The sequence below is a fragment of the Rhinoraja longicauda genome, chromosome 37, assembly GCF_053455715.1.
Source record: "Rhinoraja longicauda isolate Sanriku21f chromosome 37, sRhiLon1.1, whole genome shotgun sequence".
In the NCBI taxonomy this organism is placed as follows: domain Eukaryota; kingdom Metazoa; phylum Chordata; class Chondrichthyes; order Rajiformes; family Arhynchobatidae; genus Rhinoraja; species Rhinoraja longicauda.
This window is the reverse complement of record NC_135989.1, coordinates 17,964,784-17,988,851: the sequence shown is the minus strand read 5'-3', so window position 1 is coordinate 17,988,851 and position 24,068 is coordinate 17,964,784. Positions and strand designations below refer to the sequence as shown.

General features: G+C 41.1%; 1 protein-coding gene across 1 annotated transcript in view; it reads left to right on the top strand.

Annotated features, from left to right (window-relative positions):
- The window catches only part of stxbp2 (syntaxin binding protein 2), a 40,692-nt gene that overhangs the window by 5,595 nt on the left and 11,029 nt on the right, over positions 1-24,068 (top strand). Inside the window, exons 2-10 of the mRNA XM_078429649.1 lie at positions 4,865-4,914; positions 5,298-5,379; positions 6,839-6,915; positions 11,309-11,387; positions 12,788-12,891; positions 13,667-13,815; positions 15,238-15,322; positions 21,298-21,428; positions 22,125-22,232. Coding sequence (XP_078285775.1) covers positions 4,865-4,914; positions 5,298-5,379; positions 6,839-6,915; positions 11,309-11,387; positions 12,788-12,891; positions 13,667-13,815; positions 15,238-15,322; positions 21,298-21,428; positions 22,125-22,232 — 865 coding nt within the window. The remainder of the gene's footprint in view (positions 1-4,864; positions 4,915-5,297; positions 5,380-6,838; positions 6,916-11,308; positions 11,388-12,787; positions 12,892-13,666; positions 13,816-15,237; positions 15,323-21,297; positions 21,429-22,124; positions 22,233-24,068) is intronic.

Sequence of the window (24,068 nt, the reverse complement as noted above, 5' to 3'; positions counted from 1 at the left end):
CTTTTTCTGAAACAGTAAATTTCAATTTCAAAATTGCTTTCCCTGCTATTTTAATTGAACATTTAACATGAACATTTAAAATGGTCACTTAAATAAACATCTTGCAACTTCACTTAAAATACTTCGAGTTTGTAATGGTTTTGACAGTTCTTATCACATGACTTTAATGTTAAGAGCTTCCTGGAACTACTTTTAAAGCTCTCGCCATTAGTGATATCATTGAGATCTTGGTAGGAATTGTGTGAAACGTTCATTGAATTGTTACTGGAAGTGCAAAAAACACTAAGTATGACATTTGTAGTCTTGAGTGTTTGTGCAGAACATTTACATTATAGTATTTTGCAGATGTTTGATGTTTCAATCATGGCTGATCTATATGGCTGATCTATCTCTCCCTCCTAACCCCATTCTGTCTTCTCCCCTTAACCTCTGACACCCGTACTAATCAAGAATCCATGCCTTAAAAATATCCATTGACGTCCTCGACAGCCTTCCGTGGCAAATAATTCCACAGATTCACCACCCTCTGACTAAAGAAATTAGACATAGAAACGTAGAAAATAGGTGCACGAGTAGGTCATTCAATATGATCATGGCTGATCATCTACAATCAGTACCCCGTTCCTGCCTTCTCCCTATATCCCTTAATTCCATTAGCCCTAAGAGCTAAAAAATTCCTCCTCATCTCCTTCCTTGAGGAACATGCTATAATTCTGAGGCTATGACCTCTGGTCCTAGACCCTCCACTTGTGATTGCTTCAGGAGTCAGATAGCAGTGGGGGATCTGTTCTTGGATCTGGACATAAGTTTTCAAATTCCTGTATTTTCTCCCAAAAGGTAGGGGAGAAAAAGAAAAAGCCACGGGAACAGGCATCTTTAACAATACTTCTAGCCTTTCTGATACAGTGGAAGCTGAAAATGGATTGGATGTTGAATCTGTGATGGCTGGGCTGTGTATTGGGAGGGTGGGGGGGGGGGAATAAACTGGAGGTGAGAAAAGATCAGAACAAATTAGGGTCGACAATAAGGGTGGAGCCAGCTGATATAAACCAGCATCTGCAGTTGCTTCCTATACAAGAATAAATGTGTGAACATAATAATTGAATACCTTGTTGCATTAAGTATATGTCTGGAGTTTAAATAAACCGTGAACAAAGAGCTTTCATTTATTTGACTGGAAATTCCAAGTCATGAATTGCAAAAGCATTTTGAAGTGAAACGTGAAGGATAAAGACCAACATTGAAGAATGTTCTAAAGAGTCTCGTCCCGAAACGTCACCCATTCCTTCTCCCCAGAGATGCTGCCTGTCCCTCTTAGTTACTCCAGCATTTTGTGCCTATCTTCGGTTAAAACCAACATCTGCAGTTCCTTCCTACACATTGAAGAATGTTCGCTGTTGTGGATCGTTTTGTTCCATAGCATGTTTTATAATAAATAGTTTTGATAAACTGTCATCAACCAGAAATATCTGCTATTTATCTTCCATGGGTGCTGTCTGACCTGCTTGATGTTGGGGTTTCCAGCATTTTCTGTTTTTATTTCAGATTTCCAGCATCTGCAGCATTTCTTATTTTTCAGTAGCCTATTTTATGTTGGGGTTTTTTTAGATTTAGAGATACAGGGCGGAAACAGGCCCTTCGGCCCACCGGGTCCGCGCCGCCCAGCGATCCCCGCACATTAAGACTATCCTACACCCTACGGACTATTTTTTTAACATTTTGCCCAGCCAATTAACCTACATACCTGTACGTCTTTGGGTTGAATTCAAATTATTTTTGTGTGGTAAAATTTAAATATTTTAGTTCCTGCAGAAGTGATAGTTTGGTCTGTTTTTCAACAACATATGTGGTCACAGAGAATATTGCTAAAGCAAGGAATGGATACTACTAAAAAGGACTCGGTGCTGGAGTATCTCGGGGGGGGGGGGGGGGGGGGGGGGGCTGCCCTAAACTGGTGGGAGGATCAAAAGATTTTGCATGGTGTGACATTCACTGCAAGAACTTGTCGTGAGTCTGGTAGACGATATCCATTTACACTGACTGCTCCTGACCTGTTGACTTGGCTCTCTGGAGAACATGCATAGGTGATGTTTTGGGCTCGGCCCTTTCTCATCATCATCATCATCATCATCATATATATACAGCCGGAAACACGCCTTTTTGGCCCACCAAGTCCGTGCCGCCCAGCGATCCCCGTAAATTAACACTATCCTACACCCACTAGGGACAATTTTTACATTTACCCAGCCAATTAACCTACATACCTTTCTTGAATCTGAGGAACTACCGTCAGCCAACAATGTGTTAGAGTTCTACCATTATCTTGTTCTAGTCGCTGGAGAGCTTGCTCCCACTTTATATTCCGTCGAAGAAGAGTGGGTGTGTGTGGTAGGGGAGGGGTAGGGGAAATCTCTAGAGTGCAACTTTCCTGTACATTCACTAAACATTGTGGGGAAAAGTACAACTGTTTTTTATTACTTTTTAAACTGATCCAAAATAGATGTTGCAGTGTAACTATCTAATTGGATCTGTTCAAAGTGGTTATTCATTTAATTTATGGAATTAATCAACCTATTAAACATCAAACCTAATAAGTGACGGTACTAATGCAGTACTACTGGGTAGAGAGTTTCAGTATTTGTATTGATGTAGTGATTACTTTTCTAATTTTGTTGCATTTCATATAGTGAAACATCCTGGAGCCTCAGCAGAAAGATGGTGTTGTTGCCAGTGACCAATTCCACATGGTTAAAGCGGCAGGATTTGAGCTGAATAGTTAAAAAGGAGGAAAGTGGAGAGGTTAAGGAAAGGAATACAAGAACCTGGAGCTCCACCATTTGGGGGTTAACTGGCAGGGGCAAGGTGACAGAATTCTAAGGCAATTAGAGTAGAATTAGGGTTTAGAGTAGAATTTGTGAGTAATGGATAGCTGAGGAAGAGGGTGTTGTCAAAATTGTTGTTTGTTTCTTGCAATGTGCATGTTTGGTGAGAACGAACATAGCCTTATGTCTGTGGGTGTGACTATCTTTAATTGGACTTTACTGAACATTGCCTTGCACTAAATGTTATTCCCATTATCATGTGTCTGTACACTGTAAATGGCTCGATTGTAATCATGTGTCGTCTTTCCACTGACTGGTTAGCACGCAACAAAAACCTTTTCACTGTACCTTGGGACAAGTGACACTAAACTAATAACTAATGTTAACTTGCAGTTTAGTTAGAAGTTGCAGGGTAGTGCTGAAGTGAGCATATTCCAACTTTCTGGAGGTGTCATAAGTCATATGAGCAGAATTTGGCCTTTCGTCCCATCGAGTCTACTCTGCCATTCAATCATGGCTTTCCCTCTCAACCCACTTCTCCTGCCTTCTCCCCATAACCTTTGACACCCGTACTAATCCAAAACCTGTCAATCTCCGTCTTAAAAAACCCAATGACTTGGTATCCACAGCCATCTGTGGCAATTAATTCCACTGATTCACCACCCTCTGACAAAATAATTAAAATATTTGCCAACTGTTTACATATTTTGCATTTCTCGGGGGTGTTGTCTCTTTAACTGCTGTATTACACAGTGTCTTGCCCTTTAAATTGGATGTTTTCTGTTGCCAGTGTGTTTTAGATACTGCTATTGGTTTTCCTATTTAAATACCCCAAGGATTTCCCTTCTACTGGGTAATAGATGCTTCAAGTGGTTGAGCAAAGAGAGAGGTTTTGCTGGAAACACTCAGTAATCTCCACTCTGGGCAGTTGTTGCTTCCGCAAAAACAAGAATGTTCAACATTGTGAGCATTCCTGCTACTCATTAGCCTCTCCCTATCACGGTAATTTTTAAAGGGTGTATTGTAAGCGAAGGAATGTTTAAAGATCTTGATTATGATAACTGACCGATAAGGAATGATGAAGCACACATTCAGGTTTGGAAGTTAGACAGTGGTTAGACAGTGGTGACAGCTGGTAGGTATTTGAAAATTGAGGCATTGCTTAACTAGGTCAGTGCTCTGTTGGCCAAGAAGCATGGGAGTGGAGGGATGAATTAAATTTAGTGCAAGTTAGCACAGGTGCTGGGGATTTTTGATTGTTGTATTTTGGTATGTCAAACCAGGGCAGGGCTTGTACAGTAATGGTGGGACCCTGGCGATTGTTGTGGAGCAGTGAGATGTGTAGAAAAGGACATATAATGCTGGAGTAACTCAGCAGGTCAGGTAGCATCTCTGGGGAACAAGGATAGGTGAGAGATGTTGCTTGACCTGCTGAGATACTCTAGCACTTTGTGTCCTTTTGTGTATGAGTTGGGCTGAGGGGCCTGTTTCCATGCTGTGTGATTACTCTCATGGAAGGCCTTCTCTATCTTTCAGTCTGAAGAAGAGTTCTGACCCAAAACATCACCTATTCCTTTTCTCCAGAGATATTGCCTGATCCACTGAGTTACTCCAGCATTTTGTCCATCTTTAGTCTCTAATGTAATTTGATCTGCACAATTGTGACTGATTTATACTGCAGCTAGCAAAATCCCTTCAACCTCCTCCATGTGTACAAAACAGATTATAATGTGCACAAGCATAATTTTTGTAAAATAATTGGTTTGACTCTTGCTGATTCTGTTCATTGGAAAAATATTTTCTCTTTCAGGGGAATACTCAGGGCCTGAATCACAATTTCTTGAGGGTTATTTGAACATTGAAATTTCTGTATTTGGATCTAATTGAGTAGATTTGTACGGTTTTATAATGTTAAGAATATAACCCAACCCCAACCCTCCATTATCGTTTTGATATTGCCCTTGTCCTCATTGCAAAATAAAAATTTGCCCATTTCTTCAGTTTTTGGCAACTTAACTGGATCTTTTTTGTTTCTCTCGTAGAAATTTTAACTGGAGTCATCAAGAATTTGAAGAAGGACGGAGAATGGAAGGTTTGTGACAGCAGTGTGAGTGGAGACGGTGTGAATGCTTTGGCGTGGAGAGGGAACATTAGGGGTTGCCTTTGGCATTCATTTCAACTTCTCCAGTGCAAATATTGTAGAATTTGGAACTGGGGCAATATAAGTCTGTTATTGGGTTATGGTGGAGTTTAATGACTGAGTTAACCAAAATTGATTAATTTAATATTGAGCACAAAAACCTTCAGTTTTTGATGTCTTCCATTGTCCCATACGTAATTACAGGCCTTTCACCACATGTACACACCAGTCTCCTCCTTCCTCCTCAGGATGTTTTGTCTAGATTTACACTTTTATTAAAAAATTGTGAAGTTTCAATTTGTACTTGGTTGTGATTTTGTCTAAACCTTTACTAGGTGCTGCTGGTGGATCACCTGAGCATGAGGATCCTGTCTTCCTGCTGCAAGATGTCAGACATAATGGCAGATGGCATAACCAGTAAGTAGAGCAGAGCCACAATGCAACAATTGACCTGACTTCATAAGAAGTAGTTCAAGAGTGGTCTGGTGAAGTACAGTGCATAATCTTGTGAATTGCAAAAGGAACCTCCACAATCACGACTCACTCCACAAATTGCTCTTTGCATGAACGACCTACCACTGAGAGAATGGAGGTATTTCCGGCAACAAATTTGTATTTAACTTGGCAAATGCTCATTTTAGATATAAATAACTTTTACCTCTAAAATTAACACAACATGGAAAAGTATAGCACTGGAACAAGGCCTTTGACCCATAATATCCATACTCAAAATGATAGCAGGTTAATCTCCTCTGCCTGCGTGTGATCCAAACCCTCCATTCCCTGTATATTCATGTGCCTATCTAAAAGCTTTTTAAATGCCAATATTGTATCTGTGTCCACCACCATCCCTGTCAATGCATTCCTGGCACCCATGTGTGTGTGTGTAATTAACCAAAACTTGGTTTGCACATCTCCCTTTGAATTTTGCCCCTCTCACCTTAAAGCTGTGCCCTCTAGTTTTTGACATCTAGTTTTTGACATCTCCAACCTGTGGGAACATGATTCTGACTGTCTACTATATCTATGCCAAAAAACAGTGTTATATACTGTTATCAGGTCTCCCTCCGCATCCAACACCAGAGAAAGCAATCTTGAGTTTATTCAGCAGTTGCCATTAATCCATAAACCATCATTACAAACTTCCCATTTATTTGTTGTTAATTTAATTCCTAGTTTTCCATCTTGTGCCAAATTGCCATGTGTATCCCTGCAGAAAACAATCTTACTGAACCATTGCTTCTGGCTATAATTTAATAAAGTAAATTGAGCCACAATGTAAAATAGTTAAAACAGGCTATTTGCATACTTCAGTGTTGTACAACGCATTTTGAAGAGGAGCAGATTGATGCAATCAATCCTGAACTATACTGTTTGCAACAGTTTTAAATTTAGGATCCTGCAGGAGATTCAATTTTTTTTCAAAGTTACAATTAATGTTGATATTCTCCCTCAATTATTTTCATAAATGTGTATGCATTTGTTAAAGTTGGTGTATGATTTCTGCCAGGATAAGCCAATTAGTACTCCTTTATTTGTACTGCTGTGAAATATTAACATCACAATTCATTTCTAATCAGCAAACATTTGCTCCTTAGCTATAATGTAATAAAAGACATTGCATAACAATAATATAGAAGATAGACACAAAATGCTGGAGTAACTCAGCGGGTCAGGCAGCATCTCTGGAGAGAAGGAATGGGTGACGTTTCGGGTCGAGACCCTTCTTCAGACTTCATTCTTGCACATTCCGTCTGCTCCACTAACAACAATATAGAATCTGTTTAGCATATTAGTAGTCTCCTGCACAGAAGTTGGAGCATATCGTGATACTTAGAACTCTATCACTTCATTTGATCCCTTTTTTTAATTCCAGTTGTCGAAGATATCAATAAACGGAGGGAACCGATTCCAAGTTTGGAAGCTATTTACCTGATCACGCCATCAGAAAAGGCATGTGCTGAGTGCAGGCTGCAAGTATAAACATTCAGCATTACCACACAGACCACTGTGTGCTCTGTGTACAATAGAGCTCTGCAATGTATATGTCCTTATATTTGCCTAAGAAAGAACCTCCACTCCCTAGAACAAAAGTCACAGTGCTCTCCTCGAGAGGGCATTCAGTAGGTTTGATTTGTACAGTAATTACGTATTAAATGCAGGAAATTCTGTTTGTATTGGATGGAGAAATCCGTTGCATTACACAGCTGCTGATAACTGCCTGCGTGCAGTAGTCACTTGAACTTGTTATCTTTAAGTTGGTGCTCAAAGCACCTCACAGGTGTGATTATCAAACATGTGGAACTGCTAACCACTCTACGTAGACATTAGAGGAGAGTGTTTAGGAGTATCCTGAAGAAGAAATATGTGGAGTGTGTTTCAATTTGGGTTGAGGCAACTGGGAACAAAGTGATCAAAGGTGGGATAAAATAAGTCTTGGACAATGTGGTTAAGGCTAGAATTGGATTGCAGTATTTTAAGGTTTGCTGCATTATGCAAGGAAGATAGTAGGGAGGGAAAAGGTCAAGGAAATATTTGAGCATGGATAATAATTTACAGACTGTGTGTGGTCAAACCCAGAGTTGGTGAAAGTCAGTGAGCACTGAGTTGGTGGGTTGAGATAGGACAGGGAGTTTTGTCTATGAGTAGAGGAAGCCTGTATGCTGCAGCTGGGAGAATTGAAAGCACTGTTGCTTTGTTGTTTGTGTAGTGGCAGTGTGTGCAGTATGGGTACTTTGGATTCTTCAAAGGAGTAATATTCACACAAAGGGTATTGGGTGTATGGAACAAGCTGCCAGAGGAGGTAGTTGAGGCTGGGACTATCCCATCGTTTAAGACACAGTTAGACGTACATGGATAGGACAGGTTTGGAGGGATATGGATCAAGCGCAGGCAAGTGGGACTAGTGTTGCTGGGATATTGTTGGCTGGTGTGGGCAAGTTGGGCCTAAGGGCCTGTTCCCACACTGTATCACTCTCTATGACTTTAATATATGAAATGGTATTTAAAGGGGCTGTGACAGTGTAGTGTGCCATTCTGTTTGTGTACTTCTCTACTAGTTAACTTCTCTTCTGCCTATGTTGGAGGTAATAGTTTACGATGCCTTCCTATTTTCCATAGTGACTTGACTTTAACAATACTCAGTAATATCCCATTGTACAGCACTTCCAAAAATTACCCAGTATCTGAGTGACTGCTTACATACATACATACATACATACATACATACATACATACATACATACATACATACATACATACATACATACATACATACATACATACATACATACATAGAATACTTTCTGTTGTCACATGTGACAAGGCACAGTGAAATTCTTTGCTTGCAGATCTAATGTATGTAAATAGTGGCCACGTATGGCGCTGATAAAGGTATAAACTGCGCTGACTCCTCCCTTGTTCTTCCCCCTTCCCCGCACCCCCCACCCAGCGGTTTCCCCAGGCCGGGTCCCCATTGTCCATTTGTTCTCCCCCCCTTCACCCCCCTCCTCCCCCACCCCATTGTTCTTCCCCCTCCCTCAGGGTGCCCCCCCCCCCCCATGCCGGGTCCTCTATTCTTCCCCTCCCCCCCTGTATACCTACATACATACACACACGCGCACACATACACACACAAATTCTGCAGCGTAGATGGTTCATTTTGCAACATCCTGATGCACACAGTTCATGAGGGGAAAAAGATGATGAAATATCTGAATTAATTGAGTGCTGAGAGCTGAATGAGAGACGAGGTGCTGTTCCACAAGCCGACACTGGGTTTCATTGGGACGCTGTGGGAAATCAAAAGTCGACGGCAGGGTGGGAATGGTTTGGAGAATTAAAGTGGCAAGTGATTGGGGTTTTTTTCCTAAACATTCGCATAAATCTTCTTGGTTTCTCTGACAAAGAGAGAAGACACATCACGAGCACTGAATGTAGCTCTGTAGATTGGGAGAAATACAAATGGACTGCTGCTTCACCAGAGGGAATGTTGAAGGTGTTCAGCCTGAATCTTTACATATTTCTCTTTCAACGTTCACTTCCTCACCTCAGAGTGTCTCCAGCAATTTCCCCTTTTTTCGGATTTTCAGAATCTGCAGTTTTATTTTTTCATTTTCTGAATAAAATTTTGATTTTGCTATTTAAAAAAAAATTATGTTATTTTTTTAAAAATGGTAATGCTACAGAGTTCCAGATGAATTGTTTTTGTGTTATAAGCATATTGGGGGGGGGTTAGACAATCGTCAAGTAGAGTTATCTGCGCCACCCTCATGAAGGACCAGATATCCAATTTGAAACTTGATTTTGTCTTTTGTCTTCTTAGTTTAGTTTAGAGATACAGCGAGGAAACAGGCCCTTCAGCCCACCGAGTTCGCGCCGACCAGCGACCCCCCACATATTAACACTGTCCTACACACACTGGGGACAATTTACACATACCAAGCCAATTAACCGACAAACCTGTACATCTTTGGAGTTTGGGAGGAGTCCGAAGATCTCGGAGAAAACCCACGCGGTCACGGGGAGAACGTACAAACTCCAGACAGACAGCACCCATAGTCGGGAATGAACCCGGGTCTCCGGCGCTGTAAGGCAGCAACTCTATCGTTGCGCAACTGTGCCACCCTTCTAGTGCCTCGTTTTTTTCCCCCCACATTTGAAAGCAAATTCTTGTCGTAAATCAGTTCGTCAACTTTAGGTTAAGTTTGGGCAGGGATTAGCAAATTCATTTTGCTGCCTGGTTGCTGCCGGATGTGGGGCGTTTGAATGCCAGAAGCCATTTACATTATTAGATTTATTAAGCAATATAAATCGGCTTAAACATGTTTGTAATGCTAAATTATTCCTGGGGCATTGAGGGTCGTAAATTCTTCTCTACACAAGATGTGAAATAATTATCTGGTGAAGAGCAGGCAAGATTAACTATTACAATGGACATTCATACCGAGCTGTAAGGTTCGGAGATCAGTAAGAATTTGAGAAATGCAGCTTCTACTTACAGCTGAATAACATTGCCGTATTTGATCAGTTGGTGCCTTCACTTTATCAAACTCGGAAAAATGGTGGCTTTATTGTTAAGTTTATGGAGTTTGAATGTTTCAGCCACATTCCATGAAATATTTTCAGCAGCAGATTGATGTGGTCTGCTCACACATTTATCTATCCTGTATAAGACACAAAATGCTGGAGTAACTGCAGGCCAGGCAGTACCCTGGAGAATATGGACAGGATGTGCAACATTTCAGGTGGGGATCTTTTTTCAGACCCGGCCCTCAGCCTCACCTATCCATGTTGTCCAATGATGCTGCCTGACCTCCTGAGTTACACCAGCATTTTCTATCTTTGGTACAAACCAGCATGTGCATTTCCTTGTTATTACATTACATCTATCCTACTACATCATTGAAACTTGGGCTTACCACTTGCGGGTAGAATACAATAAACAAATATCTCCTTCCAGTTAGTGGTTGGCTGGTTTATTGTCACGTGTACAAGGTACAGTGATTCCATGAAAATGTGAGTATCCAATATAATTTGATCTGTGTTACCCAATCTATCTGTCCACTGTTTTTTGAACAAATGCCTTCATTGACAAAAATTCTGTACTGTACAGCACTATCAATGTAAGAGTGTTGCCACTTTTTGTTGTTTAAATAAATTGGGTTGTACCAAATCACAGTGCAAATTTTATGCACGTTGGAGGGACTTTCCTTGAAGGCTTGGGTGATTTTTTAAAATTGGTTTTGCATTCTGATTATTGCAGGATTGCAGATTAATGATTGTAAATGTCGTCAACAAAAATATGTGCTTGTTTTGCTCGGCTTTTTGTTGCACTGTGTACAGCAATCTTGTTTTATGATCCTGATTCTGTGAGCTGATACAACAAGTGTAGGGATTATTAGCAACCTGCTTGATGAGTTTGTTTTTCTACACTGGTATGGTCGCATTCTTTGGTGGGTCGGGCCTTTTGACAGAATTTAACATAAATCCCCTTCCTCTGGTTCAATTGTTCCTTTAAAACAAACTTTTCAGTGTACCTTGGTACACATGACAATAAACTAAACTGAAACTGAGTTAGTATTGTAAAAGGAAAGACGGATTATGACAAATTGGGGCTCAATAGTGTTCTGATGAAAGATGTAATCAGGAAAACCTGTGGATTTTGACAATAATATGGTGGATATCTTGTGCAACCCCTATAGGATTAGAATGTTCAATCTTTGCAATGCCAGCCAAGTGCCATAACTAAACCAAAGTGCACCACTGACTCGTAGCCATACTCAGTACAACATGAGCAAAGTTTGCACCTCTTCTTGTCCTGAGTTCTATTATTTCCTCCTTTTAGTCCGTGCGATGCCTGATTAATGACTTCAAAGACACACCAACGTTTATGTACAAAGCAGCCCACGTGTTCTTCACTGACAGTGAGTATTAAAGTTTTCTTGATTGTGTTCCTTAAGCTCATGTGAACCAAAACCAACTTAAATATACATGTGGCAGTTCTCAATACTTTGCAATATTGATTCTGGAACGTGGCTACCTGTGCAAATGTTTCTAATACAATATGGTTGTCTTTTTATTTTTGGTGGAAGAAGAAATTTATTTCTCATGATAATATGGTTTTCAGATCATTGAAACTGTATCTCATCTTATGTTTACTTAATGGAATGGTTATTACAAACGCAGTCAATAGACAACTCCAAAGACGTACAGGTATGTAGGTTAATTGGCTGGGTAAATGTAAAAATTGTCCCTAGTGGGTGTAGGATAGTGTTAATGTCCGGGGATCGTTGGGCGGCACGGACTTGGTGGGCCGAAAAGGCCTGTTTCCGGCTGTATATAAATGATATGATATGATAATAGACAATAGGTGCAGGAGTAGGCCATTCGGCACTTCGAGCCAGCACCGCCATTCAATGTGATTATGGCTGATCATTCTCAATCAGTACCCCGTTCCTGCTTTCTCCCTATACCCCCTGACTCTGCTATCCTTAAGAGCTCTATCTAGCTCTCTCTTGAATTTATTCAGTGAATTGGCCTCCATTGCCCTCTGAGGCAGAGAATTCCACAGATTCACAACTCTCTGACTGAAAAAGTTTTTCCTCATCTCTGTTCTAAATGGCCTACCCCTTATTCTTAAACTGTGGCCCCTGGTTTTGGACAGAGCCTAATCGAGGCAGAGCCTAATATAATTTATCAAGGGGTTGCAGTATTAGAAATAAAACATGTGGAAGGCAAGGAAAAGAATATATCTCTGGAATTGAAGTGTTTCTACTTCAGAAAACAGATGACCTGATATTTCTAAACTTTATTAAAATGTGCTTGGTATACATTTTAATAAAGACATGCAGAAGTATTGTATTCAGTGCAGTCCTGGTTTAAGTACTGACATTTTCCTTTTATGTAGAACCTACATAGCCCAAGTTCTCTTTTCCAATGAGTTAATGCAAGTTCATGTCATAGGAGCAGAATTAGGCCATTCAGTCCGTCGAGTCCACTCCACCGTTCAGTCATGGCTGATCTATCTTTCCCTCTCAACTCCCAATCAGGAGGAGAATGAGCAAGAGGGATAGGAAGGATCACGGTCTGTGGAGATGGGTTTCATGGACGGCAGCAGGTAGAAACAATGGCTCTGTCGGGACAGTCCTGTGTGTGGATTTTGGAAAGGAAACGGAAGTGGGCAGTGCGGGGTACCTTTGAGTACTAGACTTGCTGTTATTCTTTTGGATCTTTGCACCAGTTGATGTAATCTACCTGAAATATTAGGATAAGCATTAATCAGAATATTTGTTTTTTTAATTTCATTGATAATTCTCTCTTGCAGCCTGCCCCGAGTCCCTGTTTACTGAGCTTGGAAAATCACGATGCACAAAAGTAATCAAAACTCTCAAAGAAATACATGCATCTTTTCTTCCTCTTGAATCCCAAGTGAGTAACTGCAGCAAGCATACCTGAATCGGCATTGATTTGTGCACCATTTCTGATGCTGCTGGATGTGGGGAAGAATGATAGTCACATTCACCACTCATGTCTCTGCATTTTGAATTAAATTGAAATATATTTCACTCTGAGGACCTACCTGCCTGTCGTGTTTTGTTTCTGCAACAAAGTGAAAAGTGATGCCTTGTAGTGATTAATAAATTAACAATATTCATTTGGACAACTGCAGCATTAAAAAAATTTTAATGTGAGAAAATTTGATTTGGCTTCATAACGTTAATTATTACAGTTGTTATTTTCTCGTTTATATCCGAATCAAACACTTTAATGTATCTGTAAATGCATTGTGCTGCCAAAACGATGGCGTTCTGCAGTATTTTGGGGGTGAGTAATTTAATTTGGGGACCCATCACAAAGCAGCAGCACGGATTTCATTTCATCAGCACATGTTTTGTTTAGTTTAGAGATACAGCGCGGAAACAGGCCATTCGGCCCACCCGAGCCCGCGCCGACCAGCGATCCCCGCACATTAACACTATCCTACACACTCTAGGGACAATTGTATTTGTCCATTTTTTTTTAATGCAGTACTAAACTAAACTTCTGAAATTAATTATTCTGGATATACTTCAGAATATTTTTGCTTTCCATTAAAAAAAAATTATTGCAATGTCAACAGTACACTTTCATTTTTATTTTGTTAAAAGGTCTCTGCGTTAATTCTCTTGACTGATCCATGTTCTGTGTGTGTAATCTCCAAAAGGTGTACTCGCTGGATTCAATGGATTCATTTCATCACCTCTTCAATTCTCACGCGGCAAAGAGCAACAGCACCTTGCTGGAGGGTATGGCTGAACAGATAGCAACGTTGTGTGAAACTCTGAAGGAATATCCAGCTGTGAGATACAGAAAGTAAGCATGTTCAGAAATCTCATTGCCATCGATGTTTGCTTTCTGTCAAGTCAAGTGCCATGGCCCAGTATATTGAGGTACAAAGGCCTGTGTAATTCTTTCTTCAGACTCTAATTTCGACCCAAAACATCACCCATTCCTTCTCTCCAGAGATGCTGCCTGCCCCGCTGAGTTACTCCAGCATTTTTTGTCTATCGTGGGTGTAGACCAGCATCTGCAGACCCTTCCTACACATATTGGCTTCTAGTTCTAATCCTGAGACTTATTTGATAGTATTGCCCCCTCTGGTCTACAGTTGTTGGCTGTGCTGTCAAAGGCATTTTTTCTGCTATGCACCTGATCACTTAAGGTGCTCCTTAAACTCAGAGTAAACAATGAGTATGAAGGAACCACCCAAGTTGCCCTCTCTCTCTCTATCCCTCCCCCACCCTAGTCGCACCAGCTTCTCGTTTCCATCCAACAAACAGGTAACAATGGCCTGTTTCCTTTATCATCGTTACTTTTGGCATATTTTTCATTCATTGTTCTTTATCTCTCGACATAATCGTCTATATCTCTCGTTTCCCTGTCCCATGACTTTCAGTCTGAAGAAGGGTCTCGACTCGGAACGTCACCCATTCCTTCTCTCCAGAGATGCTGCCTGACCCGCTGAGTTACTCCAGCATTGTGTGTCTACCTTCGATTTTAACCAGCATCTGCAGTTTTTTTCCTACAGAAGATGTGCAAATTGGTTGGTTAATTTACCACTCTAAATTGCTCCCAGTGTATAGATGAATCTGAGGGAGGCGGTGTGAATAAGATAAAAGTGCAGAATGGGGTGAAGATAGACACAAAATGCTGGGGTAACTCAGCAGGACAGGCAGCATCTCTGGAAAGAAGAATATCCAGAGATGCTGCCTGTCCCGCTGAGTTACTCCAGCATTTTGTGTCTATCTTCAGTGTAAACCAGCATCTGCAGTTCCTTCCTACAGAGAATGGGTTTAATGCAGGATTAGTGCAGATGGGTGGTTGGTAGCATAGACCCTGTGGGCTGCCAGGCCTACTTTCATGCTGAATGACTTTGAGATGAAAATGGTTGAAATAGTGAAGTTGAGGCCTGGGGAACAATGCTTATTTTGAAGGCTGAAAACAGCATCATATTTAAGCTGCTTTCACTTGACTGACTGTTCACTGAGCTAGCTAACCAAAACTACAATTCAGCAGTGACGTTTGTATGAGTAGTGTATCACTGTTTTGATTTCTGCAGCTAAAGCATTGTGTGATGAAGCGTTCTGTAGCCTTCTCGGTTTCCCCTCTTTGACAAACTACAAGGTTTGGAGCTAATGTTATCCCCTCTCGCTCACAGCTTCTCTGTTCCTAAAACTTGCAGGAAGCTAATTGCTTGAGTTGTGATTTGTTTTTAAAAAAAATTTGTTTCTTTAGGGGCCCAGAAATGAATGCAGCCCTGGCAAATCTAATTCACGATAAACTTAATGCATACAAAGCTGATAATCCCAGCATGGGGGAAGTAAGTAACATCACTTATTTATTCCACTGATTATCCATTCTGTCATCTGCATTTATACTCTTTGCCTTCTCTATGATAGAGAGCCAACAGTGTTTAAAAAAAAGTATTTTCTACGCTATTTTATGGATACTACTTGAAGCATTTCAGTGGTCCTAATGCCTCATTACTGATATAGGCTGAGAAACAAGGTCGATAAAGTAGCTCCTCTCTGGGAATTTTTTATAACCTTAATAGTGCAGTTTGCTCAGATAACGTTTGGTGTGTGTAGAAGCAGCACTCTAAAGCTATTAACTTACAATGTCATTACAAATTTCTGTGCTTTTGAATTTCATTTCTAAACCAAAACTGTTGTCACATCTGCAGTTTCAGCAGATGCTCGGAGTCTGAGTTTTCCCTTGTGTTTGCAATTGTAGGCCATTGCTATTTTTCAATTACATCAAACAGTGAACTGAGCCTGCAATTACTGGAGAACTTCATAATGACCCAGGCTACTGAAACTGCAACTTCTGATGTAGTAGCATTAAATTTTGGCTTACTCTTATTCATTGTTGCATCCAACACCTTTTGAAATTTGACATGGAATCACTGACTGGAATTGGTGAAACAATTCCTGGAAGTTATCCAGCAGAGTAAAGACGTGGGGATGGTGGGAGTCTGAGGGGGGGGGGGGGTTCGTTAATCAAAGCCTACATTTTCCATTTCCCTATATTCAAAATGACCGCTTCAAAATGGTCCCCATCCTTGTTTCTTTCTCTTCTGCTGCCATCTCTGTCCATTTCCCTGTGTCCAGTGAGCAAAGACCAAGGAGAGGAAAGTTGTCAAGACTGCTTGCTAATGTGCACTATCCAGAATTGTGGGTGTTGAGGTGGTGCCGTGGCTAAGTTAGAAGATTGAGAACTTGGAGACCCAAGTTCAAAACCCACCAGAATTGTTAATCTGGAAATGTCAGCAAGACATCGGGCCTTTGCTAATGGTGTCCACAAAACCACTAGATGTCGTTTTTAAAAACTCAATAGTTTGCTTTTGCCCTTCACGGGGGAAATCTACCTTACTTGCCTCTTCTGGCTTGTATGTCACCCCCCCCCCCCCCCCCCTCCACAGCAATGAGGTAAACCCATAAAATGTCCTCTGAAGTGCCCTGGAATTGGTCGACTGTCATCATGTATTGTCTTTCCATTGACTGGTTAGCACACGACAAAAGCTTTTCACTGTACTTCGGTACACTAAACTAAACTTTCTGTCAGGGGCAGGAACAGGATGGATAGTAATCCGGGTGCTCCAGATTCTTCGCACATCCCAAAGGCGTGTGGTTCGAAGATAGACATAAAATGCTGGAGTAACTCAGCGGGACAGGCAGCATCTCTGGAGAGAAGGAAACCTCACCCATTTCTTCTTGGATTTAGAGGTTAATTGGCCCCTGTAAATTGTCCTTAATGCGAATGAGTGATTGATTGGTGTGGGCCGAAGGGCCAGTTTACATGCTGTATTAGTCAGCATGATTCAATGATGTTCATTTTCAGGACGTGTCTTGAAATATAATGACCACCCACAGATGTTCAGACGTGATGTTATAGACAATAGACAATAGGTGCAGGAGTAGGCCATTCGGCCCTTCGAGCGAGCACCACCATTCAATGTGATCATGGCTGATCATTCTCAATCAGTACCCCATTTCTGCCTTCTTCCCATACCCCCTGACTCCGCTATCCTTAAGAGGTCTATCAAGCTCTCTCTTGATGTTCCCTATGATTCAGGAGTCTCTCAGTACTTGCCTGTCTAAAATCTAATAACAAGCAGTGTTTGCCCAAATTATCACCTGGGATCCATCTCCCAAACAGTTATTTTCTACACTGGAGTAGATGGGAATATTTGGGGTTTCTTTTGTGGCCACCTCTGTGCTTTAGCTGTTGTTATCAGAAAATATATTTCCCCAAATAATTTTTTCCATTTCCAATTTCTTAAAGTGACAATAATTTGTTTCATTGATAATCATTCTGAATTAAAAAAATTCTCGGAGATGGCATTTAAGTATTCCATTATTTTGGTCTACCTTCTCTGTTCATTACCAAATTTAATGCAGTGGGAAAATTGTCTTTAATGTAACCAAAGTAAAGGCATTAACCTGGAGCCCGACAGGAGCAGTTGGTTAGATTTGCAAGGCAGCATCAATTATCCAGATTTGTTCAAAGAGCACTTAACCAACTCTAGGCTAGCCTTCTGCTGAACGCCAGTCGGCTTGCAATAAGCATTTTTTTGTTTTAAATGGATCTAAATTTAAATGGCGCTAAGATGTTAATGTATCATTGAGGTGGGGCTAATGCTGAGCTCTGTGGATGGTCTCTGGGGGGAAGGGAACCTTGTTGGGTAGGGGCTCACCTTGTGTATCAGCATTATGTTTCTTACTTCTTACTCTCTCAAACTCTGTTCTTTCTCATTCCTTCTGGCCCACCCTTCCTTGTCCTCTCCAGTTTCCTGTGTTTTTTCTTCCAGAATGCGAACAATTACTCCATTTCAGCTAAGGGTAAATAACTGTGCTTTTATCTGTTTATTGTGTGTCTTTTTGCAGACCATACAAAGCCAGTTCTTTATAATAGCTTTCTGCATGTTTTGCTGTTTAAAAATCATGGACCTCACAAGCTGTAGATCCCATTCTGTACAATTATGCCAAACTAAATCTGACTGGGGAAGGGGAACCTAACCTGTGTGCTAGGGAACTACATTCCACAAGACACTGCAAGGAAATGCAAATTGGAGATTGGAAGGTTGCAGTTATCTAAGTGTACTGTGCTGTGCTACTTTCCAATCTTCAAATTGTGCTACGTACATTTCGTTTTGCTTCTTTCTTTATCCAGTTTGAAAGCTGTTTGTGACTTGGATAAGTAACGAAAGACAGCTGATGGAAGGGAGGCGAGATAAAGTCAATATTCTTGCAAAGGCATGTTTCATTCCAATGTACACTTGGTGTAGATGTAGGATATGAATTACAAGCAAGAACTTGCTTTTAGAACCTATCACCTCTGCAGGAGCTCTAAGAATCGTTTTCCACGTTCAGAAATGTTTGAAAGGTATTTGGTCCCACAAGCTATTAAATGCTAAATCACTTGTGAACATGCACTGGTATTGTTGGTTTAGGAATAAACATTGTCATGGCATGAGGGGAATGTTATATTTGTCAAATAGTAGAAGCATTGGATGCATTGCACAAATGGAGAAAGGATGTCATGAGGTAGATACTATTCTCTATGGCACAGGGTCTTCTTATCGAGTCCACATCACAAGATTAGAAATTGTCCAGCCAGAGCTGAACACACTTCTTGGCATCTGCGTACAATGGTGTCTTGCACTTCTTGTACGTGGTGGTGGAAAGATTGGCAGAAACAGGGCCGCGACGCGAGCGCTCTTTCCTTGACCCCGGCACAGGGTTGTAAAGTGAGACGATTTGGGGTATTTATAGATGAATCTTTGAAACATTACCAAGCTAACAGCTACAAACAATTGGCACAGGATGGGGTATTAGAGTTTAAGAAACCATTACAGGTGATTCCCAGGCTTTGACAAGGTGGATGAGAATGGAATGATGCAGTTGGGCCATGGGAGAATGTGACCGTGTCAAAGGTTGGGAGCGGTCAGGAAGAGCGGGAAAGGACAACTTATTGTTGTCACAGTCACATTGACTCCCACTTCTGATTTTGACAAAGAGCAACATGGATTGGGGCAAGACCTGATTTGAAGGCATTTAAGTTCTAGTTATGAAGGATGTTGTTAAAACAAATTGACCTACAAGAGTAGATGGGAATGAGAAAATAAATACCATTCACATTTATAATAATTGACTATTCCTACTCGGTCCTAAATGCCTCCCCTCCCATCACTACCTTGGGATTAGGTGAGTCTGGTTGTCAAGTTAGGGAGGTGGATTTGAAATGTTGAGGAGTTGGTTCAAATTCTGGAAATGGATAATTTAATTCTTCATTTTGTATGTGTAATATCTTCAGTACCTGCTCATTCCTCTAACAATGCTATTAATTAGAATTGGCTCCAGCAAATATTATATGTGTGGATGGCATAGAGTTGTGTCCTTCTAAACTCTTGCCTTGGGAAATGTTTTGTGTCTCTGCAAAACTATAAGGATGCTCAAAGATGCATCACCATAAATCCCATCTATTTCTGACTACACAGCTACTAACTCAGCTGTAATATTTACCTCCACAGATCTCCTAAATTTAATATACAGTGTATGCCTTTTGTTTAATATATTACATCAATTCTTATTTAAAGATTTGCAGTTGGTAAAGACTTTTTATAATGGAAATATTTCTCAATCATTTTTATTCATTGCTATAGTTATTGTTTTATTGAAGACAGAAAGTCGCATTTTATTCCTTTTGGAAAGTGTGATAAATGTATTATAAAGCTTTTATTTTTTCAAACCTGCGAGGATATGATTAGATTTTAATAGGTTAAAAGGCAGCTAATCACCCGTGAAAGCGCAGGCAGATTATATGCTTCCCTTGCTCAAGGAAAGGTGATTTTGAGCAAATTGCTGAATGCTGATTGAATCCCCCCTCCCCTGTTCCCCCCATTCCCCACTCCCCCCTCCCCTCCCCCCCCCCCACCCCACGTCAAGTGCTGTGCAACTGTTCCCTCTACCTGTAGATTTTGAGCTTGGAAAAACGTAGTAATTGTCCCAACGCCTTGACCCAGTTGTGACTCAGTACAAACAATCCTCTCCAGCAATAATGTCTCCACAAAAATATAGGCCTTGAATTGTAGCAGTCTCAGCTTCATTTGCTCAGTATTTGTTGCTATTTATATTCTAAAGATTACTTTGTACGGTGACATAAAGGAAAAAAATTCTATTGATTAGCTTTCAATCGTTCAAAGTACGTCTTGTACATTTGGATCCATGTGAAATAACGTGAGGATCCATGTGAGGAGATGCAAGGAATTGCAGATAGACACAAAATGCCGGAGTAACTCAGCGGGACAGACAGCATCTCTGGAGCGAAGGAATGGGTGACGTTTCAGTCTGAAGAAGGGTCTCGACCCGAAACGTCACCCATTCCTTCTCTCCAGAGATGCTGCCTGTCCCACTGAGTTACTCCAGCATTTTTTCTAAATCTTCGATTCAAAGCAGCATCTGCAGTTCCTTCCCACACTAGGAATTGCAGACGTTGGTTTAAAAGAAAAAGACATCACACTGGTGTAACAAAATGGGTAAGGCAGACTGCAGAAGGGCCCTGACACGATACGTCACCTATCCATGTTCTCCAGAGATGCTGCCTGACCCGCTGACTTACTCCAATACTTTGTCTTTTTTTAATAAAATGTCTTTATACAAATTGTGTAATTTGTTTTCTGTAATGCTGCTACTGAGATATCAGAGAGGAATTACAAATAAAATGGTGCCATCTCAAAACTTTAGCATGATTTATAAACTTGATTGGTTAGTTGGTCTGAAATAAAAATGGAAAATGCTGGAGCCCCTCAGCAAGTTTGGCAGCATCTGTGGGAAGAGTTAACTTTTCAGACCATAAATCTTTTCCCCCTAACTAGGATAGAAAGGCAAGAGTCTCAGAAATGAAATGTTAATTTGATTTCTCTTTCTACAGATGCTGTCTGACAAATCTTCCAGTATTTTCTGTTGTATTTCCAGTTCCCACCTTCTGCAGTTTATTTTTTTTGTCCTGGCCTGAACTCGGGTAGTTTCTGGCATTATCGCCTGTGGTGTGGGTATCAAGCAGTTACAGATGTGTGGGATCTGGATTGGGAATATGGTGATCAAGCTGATTTACAAGCCAGTTCTAACTGCACCAGCATTTCCCAACCAGGTGTTGTCACTGGTAAGCTAAAAGGATAGACAGTGAGTCGTATGCAATATAATTTGGCTTGATGTTTCTGTCTGTAATTGAAGATAACCCTTGATCCTGTGTGCACTCTGTCATTTGCTCATTTATCTGTAACTTTTTGACCAGGGTCCTGAAAAGTCACGTTCACAACTGTTGATTCTGGACCGGGGTTATGACTGTATATCCCCAATAATGCATGAGCTCACACTCCAAGCAATGGCTCACGACCTTCTGCCCATTGAGCAGGACATATATTCGTAAGTTACCTTTTAAACTACCTTTTTGTAAGAGATTGTATTGGAGCTGCTGCAACTCTCTTGGGATACATTCCATGGAAGGTTGTGAAATAATTCCACTATTATTAAGGATAACACTTTCAAGTAAAGGCCAATTTGAACATATTAGATGTATAAAATGTTTGTTCATTGTTTGCTTTGAGATCTTTAGCTCTCCATTCTGAGTTTTTCGGCCTTTAGTTGATTTTAATATTCCATTTCTCAGTTCCTCGTGATTCAAGAGAGAAGAATAGAAACTTTAGTTCAGAGACACAGCAAAGAAGCGGTCCCTTCGACCCACCATGTCCGAGCTGACCAATTATCACCCGTACACCAGTTCTATGCTATCCCAATTTGGCATCCGACATACTAGGGGAATTTTACTGAGGCCAATTAACCTACAAGCTGGCACTTCTTTGAAATGTGGAAGGAATTCATAACACCTGGAGAAAACCCATTCGGTCACAAGTAGAACGTACAAACTTCATACAGACATGCCCATAGTCAGGATCGTACCTGGGTCTCTGGCGCCGTGAGGCACCAACTCTACCGCTGCGCCACTGTGCCGACCCTAGAACCTAGAGATATTTTGTCGGGAATAAATTGCAATCTCAGCAACTTTATGTCTTTGTCATATGCTGGGTACATGTTTGAACACTTTGCTGCTTTGTTCCTCAGGTATGATACTGCAGGAGTGGCAGAGCCACGTGTGAAAGAAACCCTTCTGGACGAGGACGACGAGCTGTGGCTGAAGCTGCGCCACTTGCACATTGCTGACGTCTCCAAGTACGTGCGCTGTACCTGGCAGCTCGTTGAATCCACCCTCATGTCAGTCGTGACTGAAAGACTCCCTTTGTCTGAGTCGGCACACCATTGTGTTGAAGTTGAGATACACCAGCATAATATTTGGAGCTGTTCATAGAGGTGTTACAGAAGGGTCCTGACCCAAAACGTTGTCTGTCCAGACAGATTCTACCTGATCCCATGAGTTGTAGAGTCATACAGCGTGGAAACAGGCCCTTCGACCCAACTTACCCACACTGACAAACATGTCACATCTCCACTACTCCCACCTGCCTGCATATCCATCTAAACCTGTCCTTTCCATGTACCTGTCTAATTGTTTCTTAAACTGCCTTAACTACCTCCTCTGGCAGCTCGTTCTATACTCCCCCCGACCCTTTGTGTGTAGAAGTTACCCCTCAGTTTCCTATTAAACCTTTCCCTCGTAAACCCATGTACTCTGGTCCTCGATTTCCCCACTTTGGACAAGAGACTCTGTGAGTCAGGCAGCATCTTTGGAGAGAAGGAATGGGTTTCGGGTCGAGATCCTTCTTCAGACTCGACCCAAAACCTCACCCATTCCTTCTCTCCAGAGATGCTGCCTGTCCCGCTGAGTTACTCCAGTATTTTGTGTCTATCTTCAGTTTATAATAATAATAATAATAAACATTTATTTTATATAGCGCTTTTCCAAATGCTCAAAGACACTTTACAAAACAGTCAAAACATAAAAACAAACAAACTGACAAAACCAGCATCTGCAGTTCCTTCTTACACAGAGACTCTGTGTGTCTATTCCTCTCATAATTTTATACACCTGCATAAGATCACACCTCATCCTCCTGCGCTCCAAGAAATAGTGTCCCTGGCTGCTCAATTTCTCCTTACAGCTCAGATCCTCTAGTCCTGGCAACATCCTCGTAAATCTTCTCTTTACCCTTTACAAAGAAACAAAATTCTTCCCTTTTCTTTGTTGCTAATCATTACTATGTTGGGTGCAGGTGGGCGTTTGCTGTGTGCAAATTGTAGTGTTCTCTATACTTGAATTGCAGCTGACCTTCAAAAGTACTTTATTTGTTGTGAAATAGTGAAGGATGCCTGTGGTTCTGGAGTGAACAATTCACTAACGGTTTGGAAAAATGTTGTGCATTCAGCTTCAGTTAGCATAGTCACCGTTTTCCTAATATCTGTCAACATTTCCACACTGAAGTGCCATAATCTTTGAGTTACATTCTCAGAAAACTAGTAAAATAGTCACACCCATGCAATTGACTCACTTCTAGAATTAAAATAATAATTGCCGTCTGCCTATGTTAAACGACAACTTTATTTTATCCAACCCTCCCGTGCTCATCTACTTAGTGTTGCTTGCCCCATGGAGAATAGTAAAGGAATTTAAAATTACAATTCATTGATTCTACATGTACACACATTAAAAAGCAAGTCTCCTTTGTGCCTTCCAGATGGAGGGTACAGATGACTAGATACAAAGGACAAATTATACTCCAATTCCATTGTGTGATAACTGCTTAATAAATGGCTACAGAGTACTTGTAAAGCAGTATTGCCTCTACGCTCTAGATTTGCCGTGAATTAAAGAGCAACTCTAAGACAAAAGTGCCCATCATGGTTACTGATCTCATAGGCGAAGGAGTAGGCCATTCGGCCCTTCGAGCCAGCACCACCATTCATGGCTGATCATCCAAAATCAGTACCCCGTTCCTGCTTTTTCCCCTTATCCCTTGATTTAGCCCTAAGAGCCAAATCTAATTCTCTCTTCAAATCTCCCCATCATCTAAGTGGTCTACAGGAGTTGCTGCCTCATAGTCAGCCAGCATA